Source organism: Pangasianodon hypophthalmus, chromosome 4, assembly GCF_027358585.1.
Source record: "Pangasianodon hypophthalmus isolate fPanHyp1 chromosome 4, fPanHyp1.pri, whole genome shotgun sequence".
Classification (NCBI taxonomy): Eukaryota; Metazoa; Chordata; class Actinopteri; order Siluriformes; family Pangasiidae; genus Pangasianodon; species Pangasianodon hypophthalmus.
Genome location: NC_069713.1, coordinates 25,191,746 through 25,218,010, shown reverse-complemented (window position 1 = coordinate 25,218,010; position 26,265 = coordinate 25,191,746). Strand labels below are relative to the sequence as shown.

The following is a 26,265-nucleotide window of genomic DNA, read 5'->3' as shown; positions in this document are numbered from 1 at the left end:
ATAAGCCCAATCAATTCAGTTTGTAATCAGATACTGGCTGTCAAATTACCCTGCACTGCAGTCAGAATGAAATCTTTAATTGCAGTTTTTTCCATCTTCACTTTTCACAATTTCAATTCAAGAAGTCTATAGTCTTCATAACTGTATATGGTAAGGGTCTGAATATATAATTATATACGTATATATGGTAGACATTTATATACTATATATAGATAGACAGTAAGGGTCCCTGGAGGACTAGTGGTTATGCCTCAGTGCTCTCACTGCCCTGGCCCGGGTTCGATTCCTGGCTAGGGAACTGACCCTAGCCACTGGGGTTGAAAAAGACAGTACACTCCCAGTGGCGGTCCCAAGCCCCGATAAAACTGGGGAGGGCTGCGTCAGGAAGGGCATCCAGCATAAAAACTGTCCCAAATCAAATATGCAGACCAATGATCTGCTGTGGTGCCACCTAACAGGAGCAGCTGAAAGAAGAACAACACCCCAGTCTAACCTATATATAGTAGAGAACAACATCCCATAGTCTAACCTATATATAGTAGAGAAAATTTCATCATGTGAAGGGTTTTCCCAGATGGTTTCCCCACACACTTAGTGTCCTTGTGTCCCCTGTCAGACTCCGCTGTTGCTTTATGGTAGGCTACCATCTCGCCAAACAATAGCTATTATTAATATTAGCTAGCTGCTGATTAGACTATGTTCACTTTTCAAATTCCTCTCTTTTGTATCAGGACTCCTGTACTCTGTCCCAAAGTACACACTCAAAGTTTTCTCCACCGTTACATGTTCAAATGAAATCTAATAAGAACTCTTCTATCAAACACTTCTATCAAAAGAGTTTGGAGTACACCTTCAGTTGGACCAGGGTGTGTATAGAGTCATATTTTCATGCTTTAGGGAAAGTGGTTCAGGCAGAATGTATTACACCGTGGTGGAAGAATAACTCTTTAAACCTGCTTTTGTACTGTGCATTCATTGTAAAAGAGGTGAATATTCTTTCTTAGTTGAGCACTGTGAAAATCATTCCTCTGTGCTTCAAGTTTCAGTCCAGAGTGTTAGTTTGGCAACATTTTTGATATCAGCTGGTTTAAGGAGCTTGAGATAAAATAAACAGTGTCACTGTATACAGATAGAAAAAAAAAAAAGATACAACTTTAAGATAACACAGTTTTAGTACTATAAAAATAAAACAAAAGCGACTCTCTTAAAAAGGTAAACTCTTTGTTAAATGACCACGTGGCTAGTTACATACAGGTTTAAAATGACATCAATACTGATATTATTCTGTACTATGTAAAGACTCACTAGTGAAAGATTTTCACTACACATAATGCTGAATACACACAAACACCAGCTAATAAAAAGAAAACCAAACCAAAAGGTCCCCAATCTGATAAAATCATTTAAAAAACTGCACATACACACCTGTCCAGTTATTTAATTATTATTTTTGATATCACTGTAAAATAAAACAGTACAAGACCAGGGTGTATTTGCAATTAGACCAAGTCTCATCATCGCTAGCATAGACACGAATTAACTGAATTCTACACACTAATACCATATTCATTTCAGACGAAGAGGTCAGAACATCAAATTAAATGCTAAAACACAGTTTGTGGGCTACGATTCACCGTATGAACATGTCCTTCATGCATCAACACTGTGCATTCGTATTACACGATATAAGAAATTATTACTGGCATGGGTAAGCTTGCACATGCTAATATACTTTTTCATACCAGCTACAGGTCAAGGGAAGCTACAGGTCAAGTGAAGGCTAGTCTCAGCCTCAGATGCCCTGCTCACAGCCTGACTGAGTGTCTCATGCCTTTTCAGAATCATGAAAGTTGCAAGCTGACTGGACCCCACAATTCTGTACACTGGTTTCCAATGGGAAACACAGTGACACAAGATTTTCAAAAAAAACAACAACAAAAAGACAGTCACAGACATGTCTTTTAAGATAGTACAGAATTTTTGAAACATAGCAAGTAAATGTATTTGGCCATTTGCAATGTCACTGCAAGGCCTTTTCCTGGGGGCGGTGACAAAAAAAAGTACCTGACTCTTCCTATCGATGGGATATTGCGATTTTGAATCTTGATGATGCTACATCTATCTGTGGCCGGAAGTCCAAGAGAGCGAAACTGACCGTGCTCTCAGGGTGGGAGGGATAACATTACTCTCTCCTCTGTCACAGAGTGACACTAACTTGTATATGGAGGAGCTAGCACTTTTCTCCAAGATGTGGTGGTAGAGCTGCAGTCTCCTAGGAACACGTGTTAGTGGTGTGAGAGAGAGAAAACTGGCTAGTGGGTGGGAATTGGAAATGTCCCAGCTGAGACAAAATCGGGTAAAGAAAAAAACCTGAAAGCTAAAAGACTGTTTTAGAAGAGTGTCAGATGTCTACAAGAGGATGTTAATCTCCTTTGTAATAAATAAACCTCGGCCATAACGAGCATGTCTAAGTCCAGGTCAAACAGCGGATTTTCTATAAAAGGCTTGATTCTTCTTATGGAAAACACACAGGTTATTTGCTTATTTAATACTGGGCCAGGGCACGTGCAGGCTTCTAAACTCTGCAGTGACAACATTTTGATGATTACAAGATATGGATTATTGCAGTATATCATGGAAATGACTATGGACACATGCATAACCATGACGGCTAATGTACGCAGCATGTATGATGCTGCTGTGCTCTTTTCATTGTAAAGTCAAGTAATGTAAAATCATTGCACTGACCAGGTTTAAGCTTGTGCTTATTATTATTTCTGTAAATGGCTTGCATCAAGGATTTGCACTGCGCTGTGCCCAGCTGAGCGTCCGATACCTCGCACCTCCCACTACTTCCTTTTTTTTTTTTTCGTTCCTATTGCTGTTTGTTAGTTTGTACCTTTTTCTACACGTTCTGGGGGATAATCATATAACTTTCATCAAGAGGTTATTAAACAAAAAGGAATACTACAAACTGAATAAAATGCCAAACATGACACAGTACTGTTAAGAGATTAACACAGAAGAAATACAACCCAGGAGTTTCATCAGTTGCATCATGAAATGCACTTATAGCAGCTACATTGCAAGACCACTGCCTTCCTCTGGCACTGTCTGGCAATATCCCTAACATATACAGGTGTCCAACATCCCGCTAACACTGAGAATGCTGGTCACTGTGACAATAAAAGACAGGCCTTGGTGACTTTGTGTGACTGGAATGACTGTAAAATGACAATTCCAGTGAACAGCTCACGACCCAAAAACACTACAACGTCTCTTTCGGAAAATAAAACACAAAAATTCAATTCACGGGTGAGGAATGGTAAACATTAAAAAGTTATTACACACGATCCTCTAGCGTCTTTACAAAATAAACGCACAATGATGTAGTACCATACTATACAATGAAGAATGTCAGTAAAGCTCTATTCTATGTATTACACACACTACGCAATTCAGTGAGGTCAGTAATGAGGACTGATTTCGTTTCCTAAATCAGAAGTTCATCTCCAGCATTAACTCTCTGTCTCCACCTTACTGCACTTCTCGTTCTTCATCAGTGTGGTGAGGACAGATTTTAAAAAGATGATACTAAACACAAATATAAAAAAAAATACACACACACACATACACACACAGTCCAGCAATGCCCCCAGGATGTAGGAGGTTTGTGCATATCATACCTTTTTCTTTTTTTTTTTTTTTTTTTTTTGGAGGCAGCATGCCTCTACCCCCATGACAATCCTTGTGTGTGTGCACACACTACAGTACTGAGTCTATGGCAACATCCCTCCTGCCATCTCTCAAATGATCCGTTCGCTCAACATATAGCATATTTTAATTTTCAAAATGGAAGACTAGTCAGAGCCAAAGAGTCGTCTCTTGAGTTAAAAATGTTAGCATGATCACAAGCTGTTGGAAAAAGGTTTAGAAAAAAAAAGGAAAATTGTGCACAACCCTGAGAATGGGTTTGGGAACTTAATGTGCTTAGATCGAGGGAGTTTCCTTCAGTGGCTGTTCTAAAAGCTGAAGGCAAAATATCCTTTGTGCTTCGTCTTGTGCATCTGTTTACTCGAGTAAAAACTGTGGGTTCTGTTAAAAACGACCAAATACAACCACTGATGAAAAGCTACAGGCAGGGGCAAAAAACCAGAAATCCCAAAATAAAGATTTCATGTGGCTGAGATATGATTATAGATTATAGATGGTATGTTCACTATACTCAAAGAACATTTGGTCTTCAGCTTTTAACCCGACCAGCACTGTCACCGCTGTACACACAACAAGCCGAAACCTACAGCTGCAGCAACAGTAGTCACATTTCCAGATACATTTTACATGGAAGGAGAAAGAAACCAATATATCCCACGCTGCACTATATATACACATGGTAGGGATGCATAAAAGACTTCCTGTGTATGCATATGAACACATTTTTGTACTTACAAAAACAGCATTATTAAATTAAAAAGGAAAAAAGAGGGGTTGGGATGAGAACCGATTCTCTCTAGAGGTTAGGAGTAATAAAGCCCTTACAATATGTAAAGGTTCAGCAGGTGTGGCCTCGCGTCTATACACTGGGTGTCGGGTTGAGTGTGGAACCGTTGCTGCCCTTTATGGTGAGCCCGATCTCTTCCTTCTTCTCTTTATCCTGATCTTTCTCTTTCTCCTCATCTTTAAGGGAACGCACCTCCACGGATTCAGGTCCGGCCATCGCGTAGCGGCCCTTGCGGTGCTCTTGCAGCGCCGGACCCCAGCTGGGATGTGGCTTCATCGAGTTCTTCAACCGCTGCAGCAAAGCGGAGAGATCGAAATTAGATTAAGAATTAGAAGACAGACGTATCTTTTCTACCTCGTGGTATACGCTTTATCGTGCTTTCAAGGCGGTTGGAATTCTTCAGAAAAAGCTGAGTAAGCCAAAATAATGGAGCAATTTTAAATGAATGGCATGCTGATGTAGATAAGTAATAGAAGGCTTGCTCATTTTAAAGGAACATTCTAGATTAACTGCATTCATGCGACTCTTTTATGCAAAGCATATAGCTCAGGGTTCTTGCCCTTTCCTTGTGGAAACATTTTTTCCCAAGACTTTGTTTTCACAGAGTTTTCTTTCCAAAATTTCCAAACTTTCTATGCTAAGTTTTGTTGGTAATTTTAAAGGTCATTAACTGCATCCTGATTTCTGCATGTGATTAAATGCATTAAGGAGGCTGCATTAGTGCAGATGATATGAGAATAGCTAAAGACAACAGCTTTTTTAACCTTAGGGTCTCAAGTCTACTTGGACAACAGACAAACAGATTTTCTGAATTTCCATACTTCCAGATCTGTACAGGAAGTCTATGTATGGGAGCAGCTGAGGGTTTCTCTCTTGCACTCACAACCTTCTGGTTACTAGCACAGTCGTGTCGTACTAGCGGTGGACTCATGGTGGATCTGGAGCGAATCCCGGGAACACTGGGCACCAGGCGTGAATACACTCTGGATGGGATTCCAGACCGTTGCAGGGCATCATGCACACACATTCACAATTCAATCACACCTAGGGGCAATTTTAGCATAGCCAATCTACCAACTGGCTTGCTTTTAGAAGCTGGGAGGAAGCTGGAGGACCCAAGGTACTCGTCCTCGTTTAAATGAGCACTTCATTTTAACAAAACACTGACTAGACGCATAACATCTCACCTCCAAAATCGTGGTTCCATCAGACATGGCAATCTTGAAAAGGGCATAGATTGGAATACAGATCACCGAGGACAGGGCCATGCAGAAGCCGATGACCAGAGACCAGTCTGGGTACACGTAGTCATTGTAAGTGATGGGTTTGTACTGGATCACAGTGAAGATCAGGATGAACTGCACACACAGAGGAGGAGACAGTGTTAATGCTAGCTGAGAACTGAGTTTCACTACAAAGCTGATATGCACTTTTACTTAGTTGAAACAATAGATTATATACAGAAAAACACAATTTTTATTTTTACCTCCTTCCAATTTACTACAAAACCCCATTTACTTCCTTACTGCATGGTGACTACCAATCTGGCAAAGGCTCACACTTACCGAGATAATAAGCGGAGAGATGAACCTCCAACAGATCCTGAAGAACACCGGTGGAGGGAAGCCCAGCATCATCTCCACGTCCTTAAAGTAGTTTCTGTGGCCTGCAAGAGGAAAACACACTGAACACTACAGCCCTATCCACACACCAACAGATAAACGTCAGTAAAAGCAGGAAGTGGAGGCGACTGACTTACCATAAACATACATGATGCAGATGCACATGATGCACGAGATGATGACTAGTGAGAAGCTGGCAGCGTAGTTATCCATCAGCAGCAGCCAGTATATTCCTGCCTGCAACCACAAGAGGGCAACACAACATGAGGCATTGCATGGGTCACTGATTTTTATTCTCAGGTGTATGCTGAACTCACCCGTGTGGTCAATGGCACTCCTAAGAGAAACCCGAGGATGGCCACTCCAAGCGTGATGAAGGTTTTGTTTCGGATGATCCAGTCCGTGCCGATCTCGTCCACTATGGCTGTCACCAACGTCTCCAAAAGACAGAACTGTCCAAACACACACACACACACACACTAAAGTGAGGGAATACTGCACTCTTCAAACATTCCGTTCTGAAGAGTGGACTATCTGACATGCTCAAAATAATCCTCGAGTTTATTATTTCCATTTTTCACATGTTGGTAAATGTATGTAAAGTGCAGCACTGTTGAATTCTTGATTCTGATTGGTCAGAAGGTGTTGCTTAATTTTAAAGCATCTTTTAGTAACAATAACACAAACAGGAAGCCTCTCCATTCATCCATGGTGAATGCTCCAAATAACATTTTCCATTTTGATTGGAATTTTTGATATATTCCGACCCAGGCTGAATTTCCGAGACAATAAAGACAGACTGAGTTTACCTGTGTGCCGAGACCCAGCAGGATTAGCATGAAGAAGAAAAGCAGCGACCAGAGTGGCGAGATGGGCAGCAGCGTCAGGGCTTCTGGGTAGGCGACGAAGGCCAGGCCTGGACCGTGGTCAGCCACTTCGGACACGTCCACGCCCAGGTGCTGCGCCATGAATCCCAGGATGGAGAAGATGACAAAGCCGGCGTACACGCTTGTTGCACAGTTTGTCACACTGATAATGATGCTGTCTCTGTTCAGCAAAATCAAAATAAAGTGTCAGAAAACCAGCTAAGGTTGTCACAGAACTCAATATTCCTGCTATAACTGGGAATTAGTGTGAATTCTCCCAGTTCTGAAAATTCACACACCAACCCAAGCTTTAGGTATAAAGTTTTTATAGGGCTTTTTATTCATGGTGTAGCCATTGATTTCATCATTGTTCTTGTACATTGTTCTTGTTGGTCACGTTTTGATGTTTTCACAGACTGTAAATCTCCTTAAGCTGCATTTCATAATGTACAATAATATAAAACATACCCTATATTATTTATTATTTATATACCTTTTTTTATTGTGGCAGTGGTCAGTTTGGTGAAATAAACATTTTCAATTAAATTATGAATAATCATTTATAAAACTTGCTGTGCTAAAGTAAAATTTGGAACCAGGCAATATTCAATATTATACAAGACATCCAATTCATCAAATATGTAAAGAGAAGCATTTCACTGTGCTGTATTTGTATATGTGATAATAAAGGCTTTTTTTCCCCCAAATAGTCAACCCAGCCTGCCATTTTACTTATTCATAAGCAGAATGGTATAAAAATGTCATGTAAACTCTTCAAGACAGTCAGTCAATCATGGCATGGCCAGTACCTGAAACAGTTGTTGTGAAATTTGTTATAGGAAGCCATGGTGATGAGCCCACCCCAGGCACAGCCCAGAGAGTAAAAAATCTGAGAAGCAGCGTCACCCCACACCTACAGGACACACACACACACACACACACACACAAACACACACAAAAACACACACTGTATTATACTGGTGCTAATTAATAACATTGTTTCAGCACACAACCCACTTCTTATTGTTACACTTCCCTCCATGTCAGTGGTATGCTGACCTTGGCATCCAGGATTTTCTGCCACTGTGGAGTGAGGTAGTATTGAATTCCACTGATGGCACCATCTAACGTGATGCCTCGAATGAAGAGAATGGTCAGTACCACGTAGGGGAAGGTCGCTGTGAAGTACACCACCTGAGAAACATCCAATATAGCAAACTTAGTGCAAGGCATTTTTTCAATAAATTCTTCTATTCTGTAGATCAGGGGTCATCAACTGCCGGACCGTGGCCCGGATAAAGACGCAGCAAAGAATTTCAGCGGATGAAACTGAGTACTTGTAAAACAAAAAACAAAAAAAGACAACCAAAAAATTAAAATTTAATATTACTGTAGCAGAGCCGATAAATGAAAAAAAGACAGCCGCAATTCAGTGCCTCTAGTTTTCTATACATGAACTATCATGACCAGCAGATCCTCTGTCACAGCTTATCCTGCTTTTAGCTTAATAATTTAGGTAAATTATTAAGTTAAAAGCAGCTCAGACCAGAGACTATAGGACTAGAGACCATAGGTCTGTTTTCACAGATTTACACAGATTTTATTTCATTTATTTACCCTATCTGGTCTCTGATAAGTGAACTAACAGCAAGGCTCGTTTTAAAAAAAACATAATACACAACGCATATGCGTTTATTCTCCCTGCATTAAATTAAAGACAGACGTGTCTCATCTGTTCAGAGTCCATGGTGCTAGCCAAAACTGGTAATGTGAAGAGTCACTACGAAACCAAACCACCACTTCGAATTGTCTATATTCATTTATATAGACATAAACTCATCAGTAATGGTTAAGCATTAAAAGATATCTGTTGTCACCATTCCGTCAGGGTAATTGCTAATCCAGGTTCATGTAAGCAAGGAGGTTTATGTAACGGAATCTTTACAAATTTTGGTTGCATACCCCTTTAACAATGTTAACAATGCCAAAAGAGCTATACGGAAATATATCATGTGTTATGTTGAGTGTTTCACAAAAAAAAAAAAAAAAAAAAAAAAAATCACACTGAGTCATTTAGATTTCTCCACTGTATGTAGTTTGTGAACAGATGGAGGACAGTCTGGCTCACCTTGCCAGAGGACTTCACCCCACGGATGAGGCAGAGGAACACCACCACCCAGGAGACAGCCAGGCAGCCCAGGATGGGGAGGCGCACTTCACCAAAGTTACCTATGCCATCTGAGATGTTCAGTACATAGTTCCTGAGAGGACAAGACAAACGAGTAATGAGTGAAAAACGAATACATATTTAACCCTCATGTCTGTTTATTTTATTTTCTACCAACAGAATTATTTTATTTTTAAATATTCATCTTTCCCTCAATTATTGGTAATATCAACAACATTTATAGGAGCAGACACATAAATCCTTAAGATGCTTAGGGATCCTCCTAAAGGCAAAGTAACTAATATAGGATCGAATATAGAAATGAAGTCTTATAAATCAATAGAAATATAATTATTAAGAATAATTTCATGAAGAGAAACAACCAGTTTCATGCAAAGTCTCATTTGGAAGTAGGGTAGTATTTAAAAATGTCACTTTGAACATAAGGCTTCTGAAAAACAGCATACAAAGTCAACTGTTCCTTATCCTATTACAAAAGCAAAAAAATAAAAATAAAAATTGAAATAAATAAATAATTGGAAAATTGGAAAATAAATTGAGGCAGTATACTGACTGAGAAGATTTTCTCTCTCCTGCTTATTCCTTTGCTGTAGGTTTTCACTTACTGAGGAAACACTATGTCACTCTGAACCATGTGTTTAGTAAGGACTTCAACTTTGCACACAGACAAAAACAATCCAATATTTCAAGATCGCTGCCCAATCCAACCAATCCAAACAACTCTGCCCTCACAACCAGTGGTCTGGGGAAGAGAACAGCAGCAACAGAAACGCCTTTCATGGTAGAGTAACAAACACAACCCGAGGAGCTAGGCACAAACCATCTAGAGGATGATTCAACACAGCACACACACCTCGCTGTCAAAGCTTCCATTCTTCACACAATGACAGTGGAAGTATGTATACAGAAGGACTACACACACACACACGTACATTCACGTGTGCATGCACGCGCACAGGCATACACAAAAACATTATGCTCTGCTGTTGCCAGCCTCATGTTTAATTCTTCAAGCTGAAGGCAGGCCTGATGACTCAAAAAAAAACCCTCCAACAATCATATCTGTGAACTCCAAATCCAAAACTTGCAGTGCATTCCCACAGCATAAGAAAACTGCAGAGACAGTAATTTCATACACTAATGAAAAAGGCAGTTTATCATAATAATTAGATCAGTTCATTCATTTTTAAGCACACTGCAAGTTTAACTGTTACAAGCAGGGCTGTTTCTGAACTTTCTGGGGCCCTAAGTGACATCTCACAGAGATAAAATGAGCCTCATCATCTCTTCACCCGACTGATTTCTGTCCACGCTAACATCAGTAGGGAAATTATCGCCGATTACGGTAATTTTGTGAGCTTGATTGGGTACGTTTCATACAAATATTTGAAAATTTTGTCCACTGTTTTAATGATGTGATGGTGCAGGAGCATCAAAGACATTTCTGACTGCTGATATCTGATTACAAACTGAATTGATTGTGCTTCTGTCTATTTTGCACTGCTACGTAGCTATCCAACAACTTAATTGAAGCCTGGCATCCACTGTGTGAGGAATTCAAACTTGGCTAACAAGGTTTTAGTCATCCTGTAGGCAGGCTGACTGTTTTTACTGCTTGCTCCTTCTGCAACATGAACTTTGCAGATAGAAAGCCAAGGCAAGGTTATAAAGTACCCTAAATAAAAAAAAACTCCCTGTGTTAGGAAAATATATTCATATTTTCTTCAAGTAAAGAGAGTGAAAATATATTACCGGAATTTTTTTCATTATATTTGGTTGTTTTCAAGAATTCAGCCATGGTGATATCAAAAGGGTTTTCCCAGATTTCCTCACGACTGTAAAATATTATAATTGAGGATGTTCCGTATGTTTAGATTGGATAAGATGTGTTAATTTAGAGAATACTGATCAATCTAAAAACTGCATTGTACTGCACTGAACAGTACTGAATATTTATGTATTTTACTTTCACTTTAACTTTATTTATTTTTTACTTTCACTTTAACTTTATTTATTTTCACTAAAACTTATATTAGTTTTTTTTTACCATAACAGATTTTTCACCCAGAGTATCTACTTATTTATTCTGCACATCATTTTATCAGAAGATACCTAGTATATACTGAGAACTGAGAGTGGATCAGGTGGAGCTACATGGTCTCAGGTGAGGCTCAGTCATTATATAAGAAGTTACAATGAATACAGTAAGTAGTGAGTCTAGCATTTACATCTACTGGCAAATTGATGTAGAGAAGCATGTGTGGGTGCAGCCATAGTGGTCCATACCACAAAATTAAATAATCAGAATACAGTTGTTCTAATATAAATATATATATATGGTAAATCCTATGAGGTTTAAAGAAGACAAACTCGTTGGTGCCATGCTAACCTCCAGTATTCCTCACTGGGACTCGTCCTCTTGGTGTGGCTGATCACCTCAGTGAGGCCTGACACTACATTAGCAGTGACATTGGCGAAGGAGGCATTTGCCCGCGGTGTGCCCACTACACCACTGCAGTCTGGGGTGTTCCAGGGGTTGTTGCAGTATGTCCATGGCAGCAGATTGGTCATGGACATGAAAAAGTAGTAGATTGCGATACAGATCACCACATTGTAATAGATGCCAATGTAAGTGGAGACCACCATCATTCCATAGCCGACACCTGAGAGAAAAAAAGTGCAAGGGCAGTATATTATTTAATCTGTCGGCTATTTACAAATGTAATCTCCTACTGATGCAGGCTGTCAGTTTTTAGAAATATAAACAATATCAGAATCCTACTAATAGCAGCTCGTACAGGAGGAAGTACAAATAAGTGATGGAGGTCATGCGACAGGAACTAAAATCATCTTTTTGCTTCATCATTTGTCATTTGTCAGGACAACTTCAGGTCAAAGTAACCTGGACATAGTTTCTGTAATGTAAAGACTTTGTTTTGTTTTCCAATATAATTTTTTTGTTCATTAGACAAATTCAGACAAGCACATTTAGCTTCATAGGGGAAAAATATTTTTATATTTGTTCATAGAAATCTTGAACTTTTTTAAATTCAGATTTCACAACCAAACAGATCCTGAACATTAGACAACAGGTCTTGGTTAAAAGAAACACTGAAATTTAGACCATAAACCATGTGTCTTACAGTCATTATCAAGTGACATCTGATTCCGTATCTACAGTAAGTGGTACTATTTACGGCGGCTCACCTTTGAACATGGGGCTGACCTTCCACACTCCCAGACAGCCCAATGATGTGAACTGGCCAAAGGAGAGCTCCAAGAAAAACAGTGGGATGCCACAAAACACCAGCATGATAAAGTACGGTAACATGAAGGCACCTGACAAACATATAAACACATCTCATACTAAGTCCTTTATTTAGATCAGGATGATTTTTAGTTAAATAACTGAAATACCATCTGAGCAAATTATTCTGTTATATCAAAACATGGTTGCAGTTACATCAACTTATCACAGGAAAAAAAAATCCAGCATTTTTCTTTTTCAAATTTCACTTAAGATGAAGTAAGGAGAAATGAACAGACTTTTAGAAATAAGGATAACTCTATAATCATAAAGCACTCTTTCTTTTGTTTTGCCAACTGAAGGAGCCCTTAATGGTTCCATATAGAACCCATTTTCAGAAAATGGTCCAAAATATAGGACCCCATTAGGAAGCGAAGAGATCATGACTATACAAAGACCCTGAAAAACCCTTTTTTACTAGTATTCAGGGGTGAACAAATCATAAACTAGGCCAAAAACTGGTAGACGACACAATGGAATAACATATGGCGAGCTAAATAGTTAACTAGTAAAGTGCATTGATTAAAAAAAAAGTAACACATTGCATTTGCACCTTTGACAAAAACTCTTTGGTCAATGTTTCAGCTATAAACTGTGGTCAGTAATGTCAATAAGGAGTAGGGTTTTGTCTTTTTATGGCTGTTGAATCCACTTGTCCGATGGGCAATGACAAATGAAAAACTAATAGCCCAGCCTCACAATCTGCTTGTCCCAGGCTCCTGGGCTGGTGATGTGTCTATTTCGGAGTAGTATAGGCTTCATCAAGAAGCAAACTAAGTATAACAAACTAACACCACCCACAAATACACACAGAGGCATTTAAGTTTGATGTGCTGGGATATGTGGTGCTCTGTAAAGCCCAGTATTGTTTGAGTTTGTTCTAATTCAGTGTATGACCCCTCGCTGGAGGTGGCAGTCACTGAAGCTCATAAAGAAAGAATCAGTGCTACTGGATGCTACTGGAGTCTTGACAGCACCAGGATACTCTATTTTAAGTGAACTGGCCAACTTGATACTAGAGGATCTGCCTTTTTATGGCAATACTGGGTAACACAACTATTCACAACACACTCAGTGTGCAAACTCTGTGATTCACTGTTGCATACTCGATAAGATTAAAGGCAGGATATGTAGTTATTATACAAGATAATATAAACTCATATTGATTTACACAATAATCTTTTTGAATGTAAATAGAAAATCTGTTAAGAATACATTATAAGAGAAAACATGAAAAAAAAAAACAACATAGTCACCTCCACCATTCCTGTAACAGAGGTAAGGGAACCTCCAGACGTTTCCCAGCCCCACTGCGTAGCCCACACTAGTCAGGACAAACTCAATCTGGTTCCCCCAGTTTCCTCGTCGAGAATTCTCATCCTTCTTCACTTGTTCCCCTGGAACCGCTCCATTCTGGACCACAAACACACAGAAGCACTAAGGGTTAGACATTTACAAAAAACAAAAAAAGTGAATACTCAAATGAAGCTTGCATTCAGTATAGTGTTTGAACACACATCAAGCTAACTCCTCACAATTATTTGCATATTATCAGCCCTCTTAGCCCTATTAGCACCCAAATCGTGAAGGTAGATTTCTGCAAACCCTGCAAAAGAGCAAGGAGTGCATGTGAGTGAGGAGTGCAACTGATGGAAACCAAAATGACTGTTGCCTCCAGAAGACTACACTTTGGGTTTGTTGGCTCATTTCCTCCATCTGTTCTTGTCAGATGGTCTTTGGCGTGACCTCCAGAGTGACCACTAGAGAGGCCCAGTGAGTGTGTGTTGCCACAGTCGCAGCAGGAGTGGAACTCACAGGCGCTCTGCTTACACAACTGTCTGGGCTTTTCAGGTTCCCATCAATAATTTAAGCTGAACAACACTTCATATAAAAAAAAATGAACAGAACAGAATAATAATAAAAAAAACACCTGAGCACAGAGAACACAATTGCTAGATAAACAACTAGTTCAAAACATTTTGTGTATGCAGACCATTGCAAAAAATGTCATCTTAGCAAGTGAAAATATCTTGAATATAGTCAAATTTATCTATCATTTCTTATTATAAGATTACAATAAACCAAATATAAGTTCATTAAACCTATTTCTGGACATTATTAGTCATTTTAAGTGTGTAGTTTTCTTATTCTATTGGCAGATAATTTTGCTTCTTTTTAGAAATAAATGTTTAAAATGAGTAAAATTATCTGCCAAGAGAACAAGACTATTTCAAGCTTGAAATGAGTACAAATGGCTTGAAATAGGTTTAATAATCTTATATTTGGTTTACTGTAATCTTATAATAGGAAATATTAGATAAATTTGACTATATTCAAGGTATTTCCACTTGATAAGATGTCATTTTTTGTAGTGTCTGCGTTTACGTTTTCTTTTTGTTCCTTGGTCCAAATATCTAGAACACATCACATTTCTGCATCTCTACAACTCTGTTCTTTTTACTCAGTTAGCATCTCGTGCCATCTCGTGGTTTCACAGCTGGTATCTACAGAACAATGAAGCCCTCAAACTGAAATATGTCATGTTGATTCATTTCTTGCAGCTGGATCGTCTGAGGTTGGAATCACTCCCTCAGTGCAATCAAACAACATTAGAGTTTGTTTGGAACAGGACCGAGACCACCTCTCTCAGATGGTTACGTATGGATCATTTTGGTTACTGTGCTCTCGCCTGATGAAACCAACGTTTAACCCTGGGTATGTGAAAGTACTCTTAATTAACATGGGACAGCCTTAGATGGCCTTTGTACCTGGTCATATTCCTGCTTTTTCATTCTTCTGGAATAGTATAGTTTGTCCTGCATAGTAAATGAACTGGTCTGCTTGCATCCCCCTCACAGAACAGGACATATAGTCTCTAATAACGTGTACACTTACCATTTGCCTGGAGGCCAAACAGCCCCCAACCTCTTTAAACAGCTTTTGACATAACACTGGCAGATACCACACACTGCCTTCTTATGATCAGATCTGAGATATGTGAGGGTTGCCTATTTTTTCCGGCTAGATTTGCTAAGTTTTGGAATGTTGTCCTTTTGCTGTGTGTAAATTCGTTCCCTATTCACCATGTAGTGCAGCCAGTTTTGTGGTTGCTGTCCAAATTTTCAGTGGATAAATTTTATTCTTTGAATAGTTAACTATATTATCATCCATAGCACACCACAAATCCAGTATACAACTGACGCACTGTACTTCCGTATCGTAATGCATAAAGCTTTCTTTCAGCTGAAATTTACCTGTGAGAATGAAAACAAGCAGTCAATTTGTTATAAAAATGGAAATAAAAGATGTATAAATATCTGCTTGTGTTGTATTCAATATAAATAAATCACTTCTCTATTTAGATGATTTCAGGATGCTGGGTAATTTGTAGCATCTGGTGGATCATGACCATGACTTTCTGGAGCACTCACTAGTCAGTGTCGTCTGAATTCAGTCTGGTGTAGAGTTGCATGAATTTTTTTCAGACTGAGTATGAGCACATATTTTTTGGTGCTTGCCAAATACTGATATCAATACTGAATTGAGTAACTTGCTTATTAATCAATCAGGGACAATACAGGGTGTCTTATTTACTGGTTTAAATAGTGGTCATAAAAAGTGCACATGCATGTTCAGCCCTTTAGGCTACTTCTTTAAAAAGTTAGCAAGTTGTGCATTAGCTAGCTATACTAGTTACCTTGGATTGAGTAGGGCTGTAGTGTAGAAGTACAAGTTTTCTTTCACTTCAGAAAACAATGACGTTTTATCTGGTTACTTGTACTGCAGTCTGGTGTCTGCCTTACTGCTGCTATTTACTATACGTAAATAATTTGTTCTTTCTTTCATGAATTTTCAGTAACTGCTTTACCTCTTTATTATTGCATACTGATCTGAGCACCAGGGTTTATAGTATTTGCACTTTTCTTGTACTGGATATATTTAGCTATATTTGGTTGAACATTAAGGTTTTGAGTCTAATCCCAAGGGAGATTTAAATGCACCTGAGCCAAATAGCTGATGGCAGTACAGGCCTGATAAAATGCCTTGGGTGTGGAAGCAGCTGCAACACTTCAGAAATGTGGACTGGCTACAGGTCCTTTAAAAGCAAACACCTTTTTTTCTAATCTATTACTCTCCATTTTTGTCCGTCAATGAACTCCTTGTGCTGAGTTTTATATTTAAGATGTGTTTTCAGGTTATTTGTATTGTAAGAAGATGCTGTAGCTCCCCCTTTTGATATTTTCTTTCTTTTATGCCTTCATTGCCATCATTAATCATAAAATACATTTTTAAATTTGTGTCATCTGTTCATTTGCACGGCAACATACTCTAGGCTTCCGTCACATAGTACCACCTGGTATCGGATGCTGATATCAGAGCTTTTTTGTACAAGTAATTGAGCACTGTATCAGACCAATACAGATACCAGAATCCCTAGGTTGACATATCCCTTTTACTGCTGCCCCTACATAGTGCTCTATCAGAACAGTCTATATAGTAAACAGTTCATTTATTCATTCATGCATCTTCAGTAAGCACTTTATTCTGGCAAGTTTAATCGGAGTCCATTCTAGGAACACTTAGTCTGAGACTCGAATACTTTCTGGATGGGAAACCAGTCCATCGCACTTTATATTGTAAATAGTTATCAAATGAGGAGGGAGCCGTTCCAGACACAGCACCAGGTCTAACTGTTAACTTCTTGGAATTCTTTTTATTTGTAGATAAACCACTTATGTGTCATGATTTGTACAAAACAAATTGGGTATTTTGGTAAAATCCACTTGGTTTATTTGTATTTTGGGGAATAATTAGCTTAGTAAGAAACCAAGAGAAATGTAGCCAAGAATGATAAACAATAACCTTTCAGATTCATTACTGAATGTCTAAGTACAACTGTATGCAAACTTGGCTGGACAGCTGTGCACCTGCTCTCCGTGACGAAGGCACGAAGAGTGAGTTGTGGCTGTGTGCTGGAGAAGGCATGGCACACCTGCACTGCTTAAAGTATTAAATATAACCAGAGAAGATAACAAGGAGAAGGCACATAAACACAAGCACTCTTTCAGAATGGCCTGCTCAAACCATGTTGCACAATTCCCATCAAGCTAGTCCGTTACTGGCAGACTCGTGATCAGGCACTTTGCTTATTAAACACTCAAGCATTAGAAGTTCCCAGAAGATCCCAGGAGTGTGTGAAATTCATAATGCTGTGTGTATTCTTACAAATCCTGCCACATTAGAATTATTACATTCTGATCTCGTGATTCTCTGAACTTGTATTTCCCCACCTACAACTGGTAAAACCCCCCGAAAACGCCCCTTCTACTTGAAATTTCAGCTCGTCAACTTGGGGTAGTCTTCTCAGCTATCAGTTCCTTCCTGTCTACACAGTGATGTCAAATCAACATGGCTGCGCACACTGTAAACAGTGTAAAATCTCCCTTCTCTACTTTTAAATTCGTTTATACCAGTATTAGCTTTAGATAGTTAGTTTTAACACACTACTTGGTTATCTCTATAACACTGACCATACTAACCACTGTTTTGAGAAGCTAATAATCAACATTAGACTTATCATAAATGTTAGCCGGCTAGCTTGTTGCTAAACTATTTGATATTGTCCGTGTTGTAGCTGTACTGCAATCTCAGTCCAAAACGTTGCATGAATATTTGAAGTTCACTACAGAAGAACAGAACCAACAGCCACTCAGGCCTGTAACTGTAAAAGTACAGTTAAAGTAGTTTTTAGTTTTTGACAGAGCAAACAAAAGACACTTTCATGGAGGCATCCATGTTTTTTTTCCCACTTTGCACTTCGAATGCACCGATGTAAATGAAATGACATTATTACAGTTTACCAAATTACCACTTACACCATGAATGCAGCTATATTTGGTTAAACATCAAGGCTTTAAGTCTAATCCCAAGGGAGTTTCAAATGCAGCTAAGCAGTATACAGACCTGATAAAATGCCTCAAAATGCTTTCAGCTTATATAAAGAGAAGCATACCTAATTTTTGACTAGCATGCTAGTTTTAAGTGCCTGCATAGAAATAAATGACCTGAATATCACAGTCATTTCTACTTATATTATTTACTTTCATAATGCCTACTTGATAAAGTAATCTATTTACTCAAGTCACATCAATGTTTAGCCTTAGATTTAATTTAATTTATTTTGTTCAGTCATGGGGACCATCATGCTGTGTCCAGGCTAGCTGTTTTTAAAAAAAGCACTGAGTGAGAGTGAGAGAGACAGAGAGTGATCAAGAACTAAAGATCCCAGCTGGGATCATCTGCCCTGTTACACAAGTACGCACACGCACACACACACACACACACACACACACACACACACACAAACAAGTACAGTTGTACATATATACATATGTATGTGCATTATTTCTCAAACAACTTTGCAGCAGAATGAAGATAGTAGGATGGCACAGAAACAAAACACTGGAGACTCTACAAACACAGGAAGAAGAGGTGAACTCATGAGACTGTGAAAAAAATCTGATACAGGTAGGGAAGATAGGGAGTAGCTGGGCTTTTGAAATGAGCTGAATGTTTGCCAGTGCTTTGGTGAGACAGCTCAAACAGGTTAAAGGTCATTGGCTTTGACTCTGCTTGTAAATACCAAGTAGAGATCTAGTGATGGTAACATATCAAGCAAGATGCATGATATGAACAGGGACCAATAAAGAAAAGTGTGTATTCTTTGATATGATAAACAATATTATCATCTCAGGAAGTTTTCCCTTGCCACCGTCGCCTCTGACTTGCTCATTATGGAAAAATTCATATATTTAAAACGTATATCCTGGATTTATATATTTATATAAAGCTGCTTTGTGACAATGTAAAAAGTGCTATGCAAATGAAATTGAATTGAATTGAATTATGGAGACATAAGCTTAAAATACATGAAAGACAACCTGAAGGACAGTGAGAGTGTTTTTCTCAGAGTCAAGACACCATATTTTGAAACAGCTGAAGCCATCTGTTCAAATACTCCGGTTATACAAGGTTCACCGTTGCTGGAGGGCTGACCTCCTGCTAAACCTTCTGAACCCAAGTGACCCCTCGAGGTCTCATTTCCAACACCATGTTTTCAATCGTTCTCTCCTTGGGGAGAAATTCCTTCACCACAGGAGAGTAGAAGTCCCAGTTCAGAGCGAGTGCAGCTTCAGCGGGTCACTGAGTACTACAAATATCCAAAAAGTGACAGAGTGATTACCATGGTTCAACTGATGTTAATAGTACAGAGTGTCCCAAAAGTCTCCATACATAGGGGAAATGAACACTTTTTAGCAAACTTTATTTCCAAAACATCCATTACATGATCGCCATTTCTTTAACTCTGTAAACACACACAGAGTTGTCTTTCCTGCTCATAATGATCTCGTATTAACACATCTGGGGTTGTGAATGTAACTGCATGTCCATCACAACCTTGTGACAGCTTCATGATTCAGCCATGAGAATGATTTCAATATGTTCTTCTTTTGTCAAAGCCATTCTTAAAGACTATCTGAAAAAATATTTAATAAAACTAAGTACAAAAATTTTTGGAAGACATTTTGCTAAAAAGTGTTAATTTCTCCCATGTATGGAGACTTTTCGACACCCTGCATAATATCGTGAGCTTAATAAGAAGATTTTCAGAAGGCTGAAAAACAGAGGAAAGAGCTCAATGCAACAATCTTAAAATAGCTGCCTTTTTGTCACAAAAGTGAAATTCTGATGCCTGGCTGAAGCAGCATGTTTGAAATGAATTAGTAAATGTAAAAATAGGTTAAGTTCATCATATCTGTATTAGGCGTCAGTCTTTCCTAGACCACCATCTGCTTTAGGCCCCTCAGAGTTCCCTAAACATCATTCAGGAGGTAAATAAGAGGGGCTTCATTCTCCTCCAGTGGGATTAGATAAAGTTGTGTGGACAAAGCTCTTAAAGGGCCCATTATGCAATCCCTGTGAGGTGAAAGTAATTCAGCCAAAGACACTAAGCTTAGGCTTCTCACCCTGGAAGTGGTGGGCCACATTTCTGCACCTTCATTGGTTCATAGCCTTTGAAAACAAAGTAGTTGTTTGATGAATAACTTGCAAGGACAACTGGGTTGGGAAGGGCAACTCTGAGTTAGCATTAGGTTACTGGGTTAGGAAAGAGGGCAATGTGGGGTCATGTCAAATCAATCAAAAATTGTCTTGATATATTTGTGTTGCTTTGGTTTGAAGTTAGATCTAGCTAATTCTGTAGCCATATAATTAAGCTGCAGGTTTAAATATATACACATGTGAGTCAAACTCAAACTTAAAACTGATACTTGATGATCCCCTAGACAATAAAGACACAGTTAACAATGCTAAGGTCAAAAAGCTCCTGTGACTATTACCAGCTTTGTAGTCAAGACTGTCTCAGTCTAGACCAGAGGTGTAGAATTCTGTCCAAGCCACATCAGCATTTTTGTGAGATTGTGAGGGCCATTACGTAAGACTATTCATTTTTTTTATAACATATTATCTATTCTGTCTATTAATGCCAATATCCTAGGCTCTAAATGTGGAATAGGATGTTTCTAGGGAAAAGAAGGACTAATAGAAGCTCTTCACTATTAGGCATAGGTGATGTTTACTAAAGTAATTAATGCTTGTTTTTTTTTTATTATATAGTGGTCCAGCCAAGTTTTGCAAATGCTGAAAATATAATGTTAAGAAAGACATTTAAGAAGAACTCACCCAGGCTTGTCACTGCTAAGAACATACATATCCTTAGTCTCCCCTCTCTACTGTCTTCGCACTCCGTCAACATGTGCACTGAACAGAGGCAGGTAAACAGGTGGTCGCTACACTATGCGTCTGATGTGAATTCTAGATAGTAATACTTTGCAGTGATGAAAATGCCAAGTAGTAGGTACTACAGGCTGTTTCAATTTGAAATTATTCATTCAAATTCATGCAAAACTATTTTGGCAAGTTTGCACGGGATGAATGAAATGAGGCAGCGGGCTGTGTTTGGCCCATGGGCCTTGAGTTTCACACCTGTCTGTTTTTCTGTGGATCCACCGGAAAACTCTTTATGGTTATAATTTCAAATTGTATTATAAGTGAGGACAGTGATATTGGTACACTAAGCAACCTACAGCAAAGGCAGAACTAGAGGAGCAGGACAACATATCCATTTAAAAAGTTATAAAAAGCACTTCTAAAAAAGTCTTTTAAAGTGTACTTTTTTATTTGTGATTTCATAATCATTGTCTTGACCATATTAAAGACTTATGCACAAAAACAAGATGAAATTGAGACAAAATGGCACTGAAACCATGAGGAGAGTGAAGATTAGGGTACAGTGGTCTCAAGACAAAACCTTGAAACTATTACTTATCATTAGCTTTTCACCTAGACTAGTAGCAAGCATGTTTAGGAGAAGGTGTCTTGATTTATTAAAAAAAAAAAAACCCTTTAGAATTCTTTCGGACACCAAAACCCCATAATCCAGTGCTTATGTACAGGTGTGAGTGAGTGTTTACTGTGTGTAGTCCAGTCAGACAGTTCACATTTTTGCTCATTTCAAACTGTACCAAGCTATTAAGAACACGAGATAGCTGGCTCAGGTGTTGCATGGACAGAGAAAACATGAACTCTTTAAAAAAAAATGGCCTGAGGACTGCTCTGGGAAATGATCTAAATCCTATATGGCTTTTTCAATACACAAATTCATGTTTTTTCTTGTTTTATACATCAGCGGAAATTTGCAGCTAATCCTCCTTTCCTTTACACTTCTAAGCAGTCATGTTGGAGTGGTGAAAGCACTAATCCATATAATACTGTATATCCATGATAATATGGAACAGCATTGCTCTATGGATCAGCTCCTGTAGCTATACGTACATTCTAAACATCTTAATGTGATACATTCCACTAAAAAGTTTTTTTTTTTTTTTTAAACAATGACCTCAGACTACTAATAGCCAGGACCAAAAAGAAGTTTACACGTAAGTTTCATCTGCTAGATATTCGTTTACTATATCCAGGCTTCTGATGTCATGGCTTATCTAGTTTGCTAGAAAAAAACTACAACAACAACAACAACAAAAAACCTGCTCACTGCTTAGTTTCTCCACCACACCCAGGTCATGCATTTGGCATGCAATACAGTAAATAAAGTCTTCTGAACAAGTGTAAGTGGAGTGAGGAACCAGTCAGAGCTATGCTGATCAGTTTGTTCTCACTGAATATCGAGCACTTGCAGGCAGAGTCCGAGTTCAGCACAGGCTTGAACATGTACAAAACTGCCGGAATGATCGGCACAGACATCAAGGTCTAGCTGTAGCTATGCGCTGCACGTGCTTAACTGCATCATTTAATTAGTGCTTAGTGAGCATAGCTGTCAAGTGATGCAGGAATGTAGCCTGAGGAGTTCTGAGCCAACGCAAGCTGTTCACCTGTCCCACACACACATACACACATACACACACACTAAAAATAGCATGAGCACAACAAGCCGCTCTACCATAATTAATCTCCATCACTTACAAGTCAAATTAAAGTCAAATTAAAAATGAGCAAAAATCCAGACCATAGGTTTTCAGTCTGATTCAAAATCCCAGACACTGAGATGGTGTGCGTATAGGTCTGTGCATGTCGCATTCATTCATTCATTTTTCATTTTATAATAAAAAAGAAAACAAGAACAGCAGCTTTTTACTTTTACTTTTGTTTTCCTAACACACTAAAATAGGAAATGCATTTTTTTTTCATAAAATTATTTAAAAAAAATAAAAGATTGACTCGTTTTTCATTTCTTTCTTAAGAAGTTAATTTCTATACATTTTACCACATAAAGCCTATTAATCAAATATTCATGAATTCATATCTGGAAGTACAAGTGGGCTATTCTACATGCTATTCTCTGGTTAAGACATGTACTCTGGAACCTTATTCTGTTTTCATAAAAGTTATGATTTTAAAAAAAGGGATCCGCATATGCAGAAATACATTTTCGGTGATTAAAATATTCTGAAATTGCAGCACCTGGAAAATCCTGCTGATTTTTTTTTTCAGTCGTCCACCATTAGCATTAGCCTCTTGCTATTTTTATAAAACATATAGTGATCCATATTAGCATTACATCTCGAACAATGGACTAACGGCAATCTCCCCTTCTTGCTACTAGCCATCCAGTAATCGCTGATACATGTCCAGGACTAATAAACTAATCGTTCAATATGATATTATGAAAAACAAAGGAGAAGGAGAAGTACAAAATTTTGTAATATTTATTCTTTTAAAGCCCAAAACTGTTTTGAACATCGGTGTATATTACATACACTTTTTTTAATTCGAAATAAAAAAAAATGGACCAGGTGGCCATTGCGAAACATTTCAGCAGTCATTTCTGTGTTTATTTGAATGTAGGTTTGGGGTCACTGGCCCCTTTCAGATTTGGTGTCAACATCCATCTCAGGTGGGCAGATCAGATAGTACTAAATACAGGTGTGAATGGGGTCAAATGCTTCTTGTAATCCGATCACTCGGGTCATTGGAGGTGCGGAAGTGGTCTGGGAAGCATGTGTCCACATTACATTTCTAGTGTGAATGGATGAGTCCCGGACAACATCAAAATGCCTAGTCACTAGTAATGTCAGGTTTGCAGTCATCAGGCTCAGTCGAGGCTCATTCAGTCTCACTGTTGATACACGTAATGGGTTGATCTTTTTGCCCATGCGTTGATTTTTATTTGTCCACAGCTTGAGGGTTTTGCAAACATTATAGCAATTAAATCTCTATGTTAAAAATGTGCATACGGTCCATGTGCAGTGTCCCCTCATATGCACCATTCTCAACATCAGCTCTTCTCATTACTGTATGAATCCAGGCTATTTGTATCAGCGAACTGGTCTACACAATTTTTATTTATGACAACATGCAATAAGTAATATTACAATAATACATAAAGTTTAGAAGGAGCAAACTTTTTTTATATATATATTCAGCCACTGGACAGCACTGTTAAAGGAAACGTTATTATACCGTTGGATAGAATGAAATTAAAGCAATGTGCACGTAACAAATAAATCTTCATATATGAGCTAGAAACATGTTTGTTGGACATGTTCTGGAAACACAAAATATATTGGCTGACTACAATACATGCATACTGTTATTATATATTTAATATATTTGAGTTTGTATTTGAGTTTCTGTACACTGTGTTCACGTTCTTTACTTGTTGTTTGTGATGGACTGAATTCTTTTTATCCTCAACCTCTTTACTAAATTTATATATACATTTATAATATGTATATAATAATAATAATAATAATAATATACCTATATGTGTATCAATCAATACGATCTGATGGCTAAATTGTTTGGTATCAGCTAATAGTTTGGATTGCTTTTGTCAAATTTGGCAATTCCTTCAGGCTGTCAATTCTTCAATTCTTCAAATGTTTGAGTGGAAATTTTAAATCATTGTGTATAATAGAGCTGTAATGCAATGCCACTATCTGGATCCGTTGTACTAAAGTACGTGTTGCACTCAAAAACTTGGACTAATAAACCTCCGAAAGCAAAGTAACACTGACAAACTACATAATGTTCCTATTCTGGCACTGAAACTTGCCCAATCGGTGGAAAATAATGAATGCAGATGTTGCAAAGTACCAAGAATCAGTCCACCTTACTTATGCAGGCAATACTGACTGGTCTCAAATGTTCACATTCTCAGCAAACAGACACTCATCACACAAGTGTGATGCCTGGAGTCAATTAGCTTCTAATTCATCTAGGCTTCAGATCTAGACATTGGCAAGGAAACAGTGACTGCGCAGATCCTACACTACCTATAATTTATTAACCTATACTCATCTATGGAATAACAACTATACTGCTGTAACATAATATTCTATTCCTCAGGTTTGGAAATGGCAATGAACTTGCACATACACACTCTGCATACTCCCTCAGCATGCCACGAATGTTATAAAGCTAATACTGGAGGCTGTTAGCTATTAATCCTAAACTAACCTCTAAAGAATATTACGAGTCTTGCCTAAAAAGTAAAAGTAACTTAGCTGTAAATAGAATTGTGTACACATTTGTTGACATTTTGACTTTTTAAGAGTACAAAACTCAAATAAAAATAGGCCTACCAAAGCAGGGCTCTACACGACTGGGAACACTGTTGTAGTTTCATTTTAGAGTCCCCAAAGGTATGTCTTACACACCATGTAAAGGAAGCTCCAGGGGTATCGAAGCCATATTTTGATTATTCACACCAAATACAGATAAGCACAATTATTACATTTTCCAGAGCTGCTTTCATCATATTGTGTTCTCACAGTTCATAGTGCATAGTGCCTGCATGTAAAGAGCATTTTGCAGAGATTGCAAAGACTGGAGCATGTAAGAATTGTAACTGTGTGACAGGACTGGAGTGTGAGGAAGGTTATCTCTATCTTATTCCAGTCTACTCATCTCTCTCTCAGAGTCGGGAGGAATACCAGTGATAATTTTGCTGAGAGGTGACAATGACTAGGTCATAGGGTGTCAACTGAAACACACATGACATTCATATTTATGATTTAGCCTCAGTTTCTTGCTCCTGGCTGACAGGAGTGGAACCTGATGCAGTCTTCTGCTGTTGTAGCCCATCTACCTCAAGGTTTGGCATGTTGTGTGTTCTGCGACGCTTTTATAATCATTACGGCTGTAAAGAGTGATTATTTGAGTTACTGTAGACTTCCTGTTAGTATTGGCATTCTCCTCTGACC

General features: G+C 38.4%; 1 protein-coding gene across 3 annotated transcripts in view; it reads right to left on the bottom strand.

Annotated features, from left to right (window-relative positions):
• Positions 1-3,687: 3,687 nt before the first annotated feature.
• The window catches only part of slc6a9 (solute carrier family 6 member 9), a 53,844-nt gene continuing 31,266 nt past the window's right edge, over positions 3,688-26,265 (bottom strand). For all 3 annotated transcript variants that reach the window (XM_026936540.3, XM_034303740.2, XM_026936539.3), the window contains 12 exons: positions 13,741-13,897; positions 12,385-12,516; positions 11,567-11,840; positions 9,118-9,250; positions 8,049-8,183; positions 7,799-7,902; positions 6,933-7,170; positions 6,441-6,575; positions 6,261-6,360; positions 6,067-6,167; positions 5,689-5,859; positions 3,688-4,792 (listed from right to left, as the gene is read on the bottom strand). In XM_026936540.3, coding sequence (XP_026792341.1) covers positions 4,574-4,792; positions 5,689-5,859; positions 6,067-6,167; positions 6,261-6,360; positions 6,441-6,575; positions 6,933-7,170; positions 7,799-7,902; positions 8,049-8,183; positions 9,118-9,250; positions 11,567-11,840; positions 12,385-12,516; positions 13,741-13,897 — 1,899 coding nt within the window. In that variant the 3' untranslated portion in view covers positions 3,688-4,573. The remainder of the gene's footprint in view (positions 4,793-5,688; positions 5,860-6,066; positions 6,168-6,260; positions 6,361-6,440; positions 6,576-6,932; positions 7,171-7,798; positions 7,903-8,048; positions 8,184-9,117; positions 9,251-11,566; positions 11,841-12,384; positions 12,517-13,740; positions 13,898-26,265) is intronic.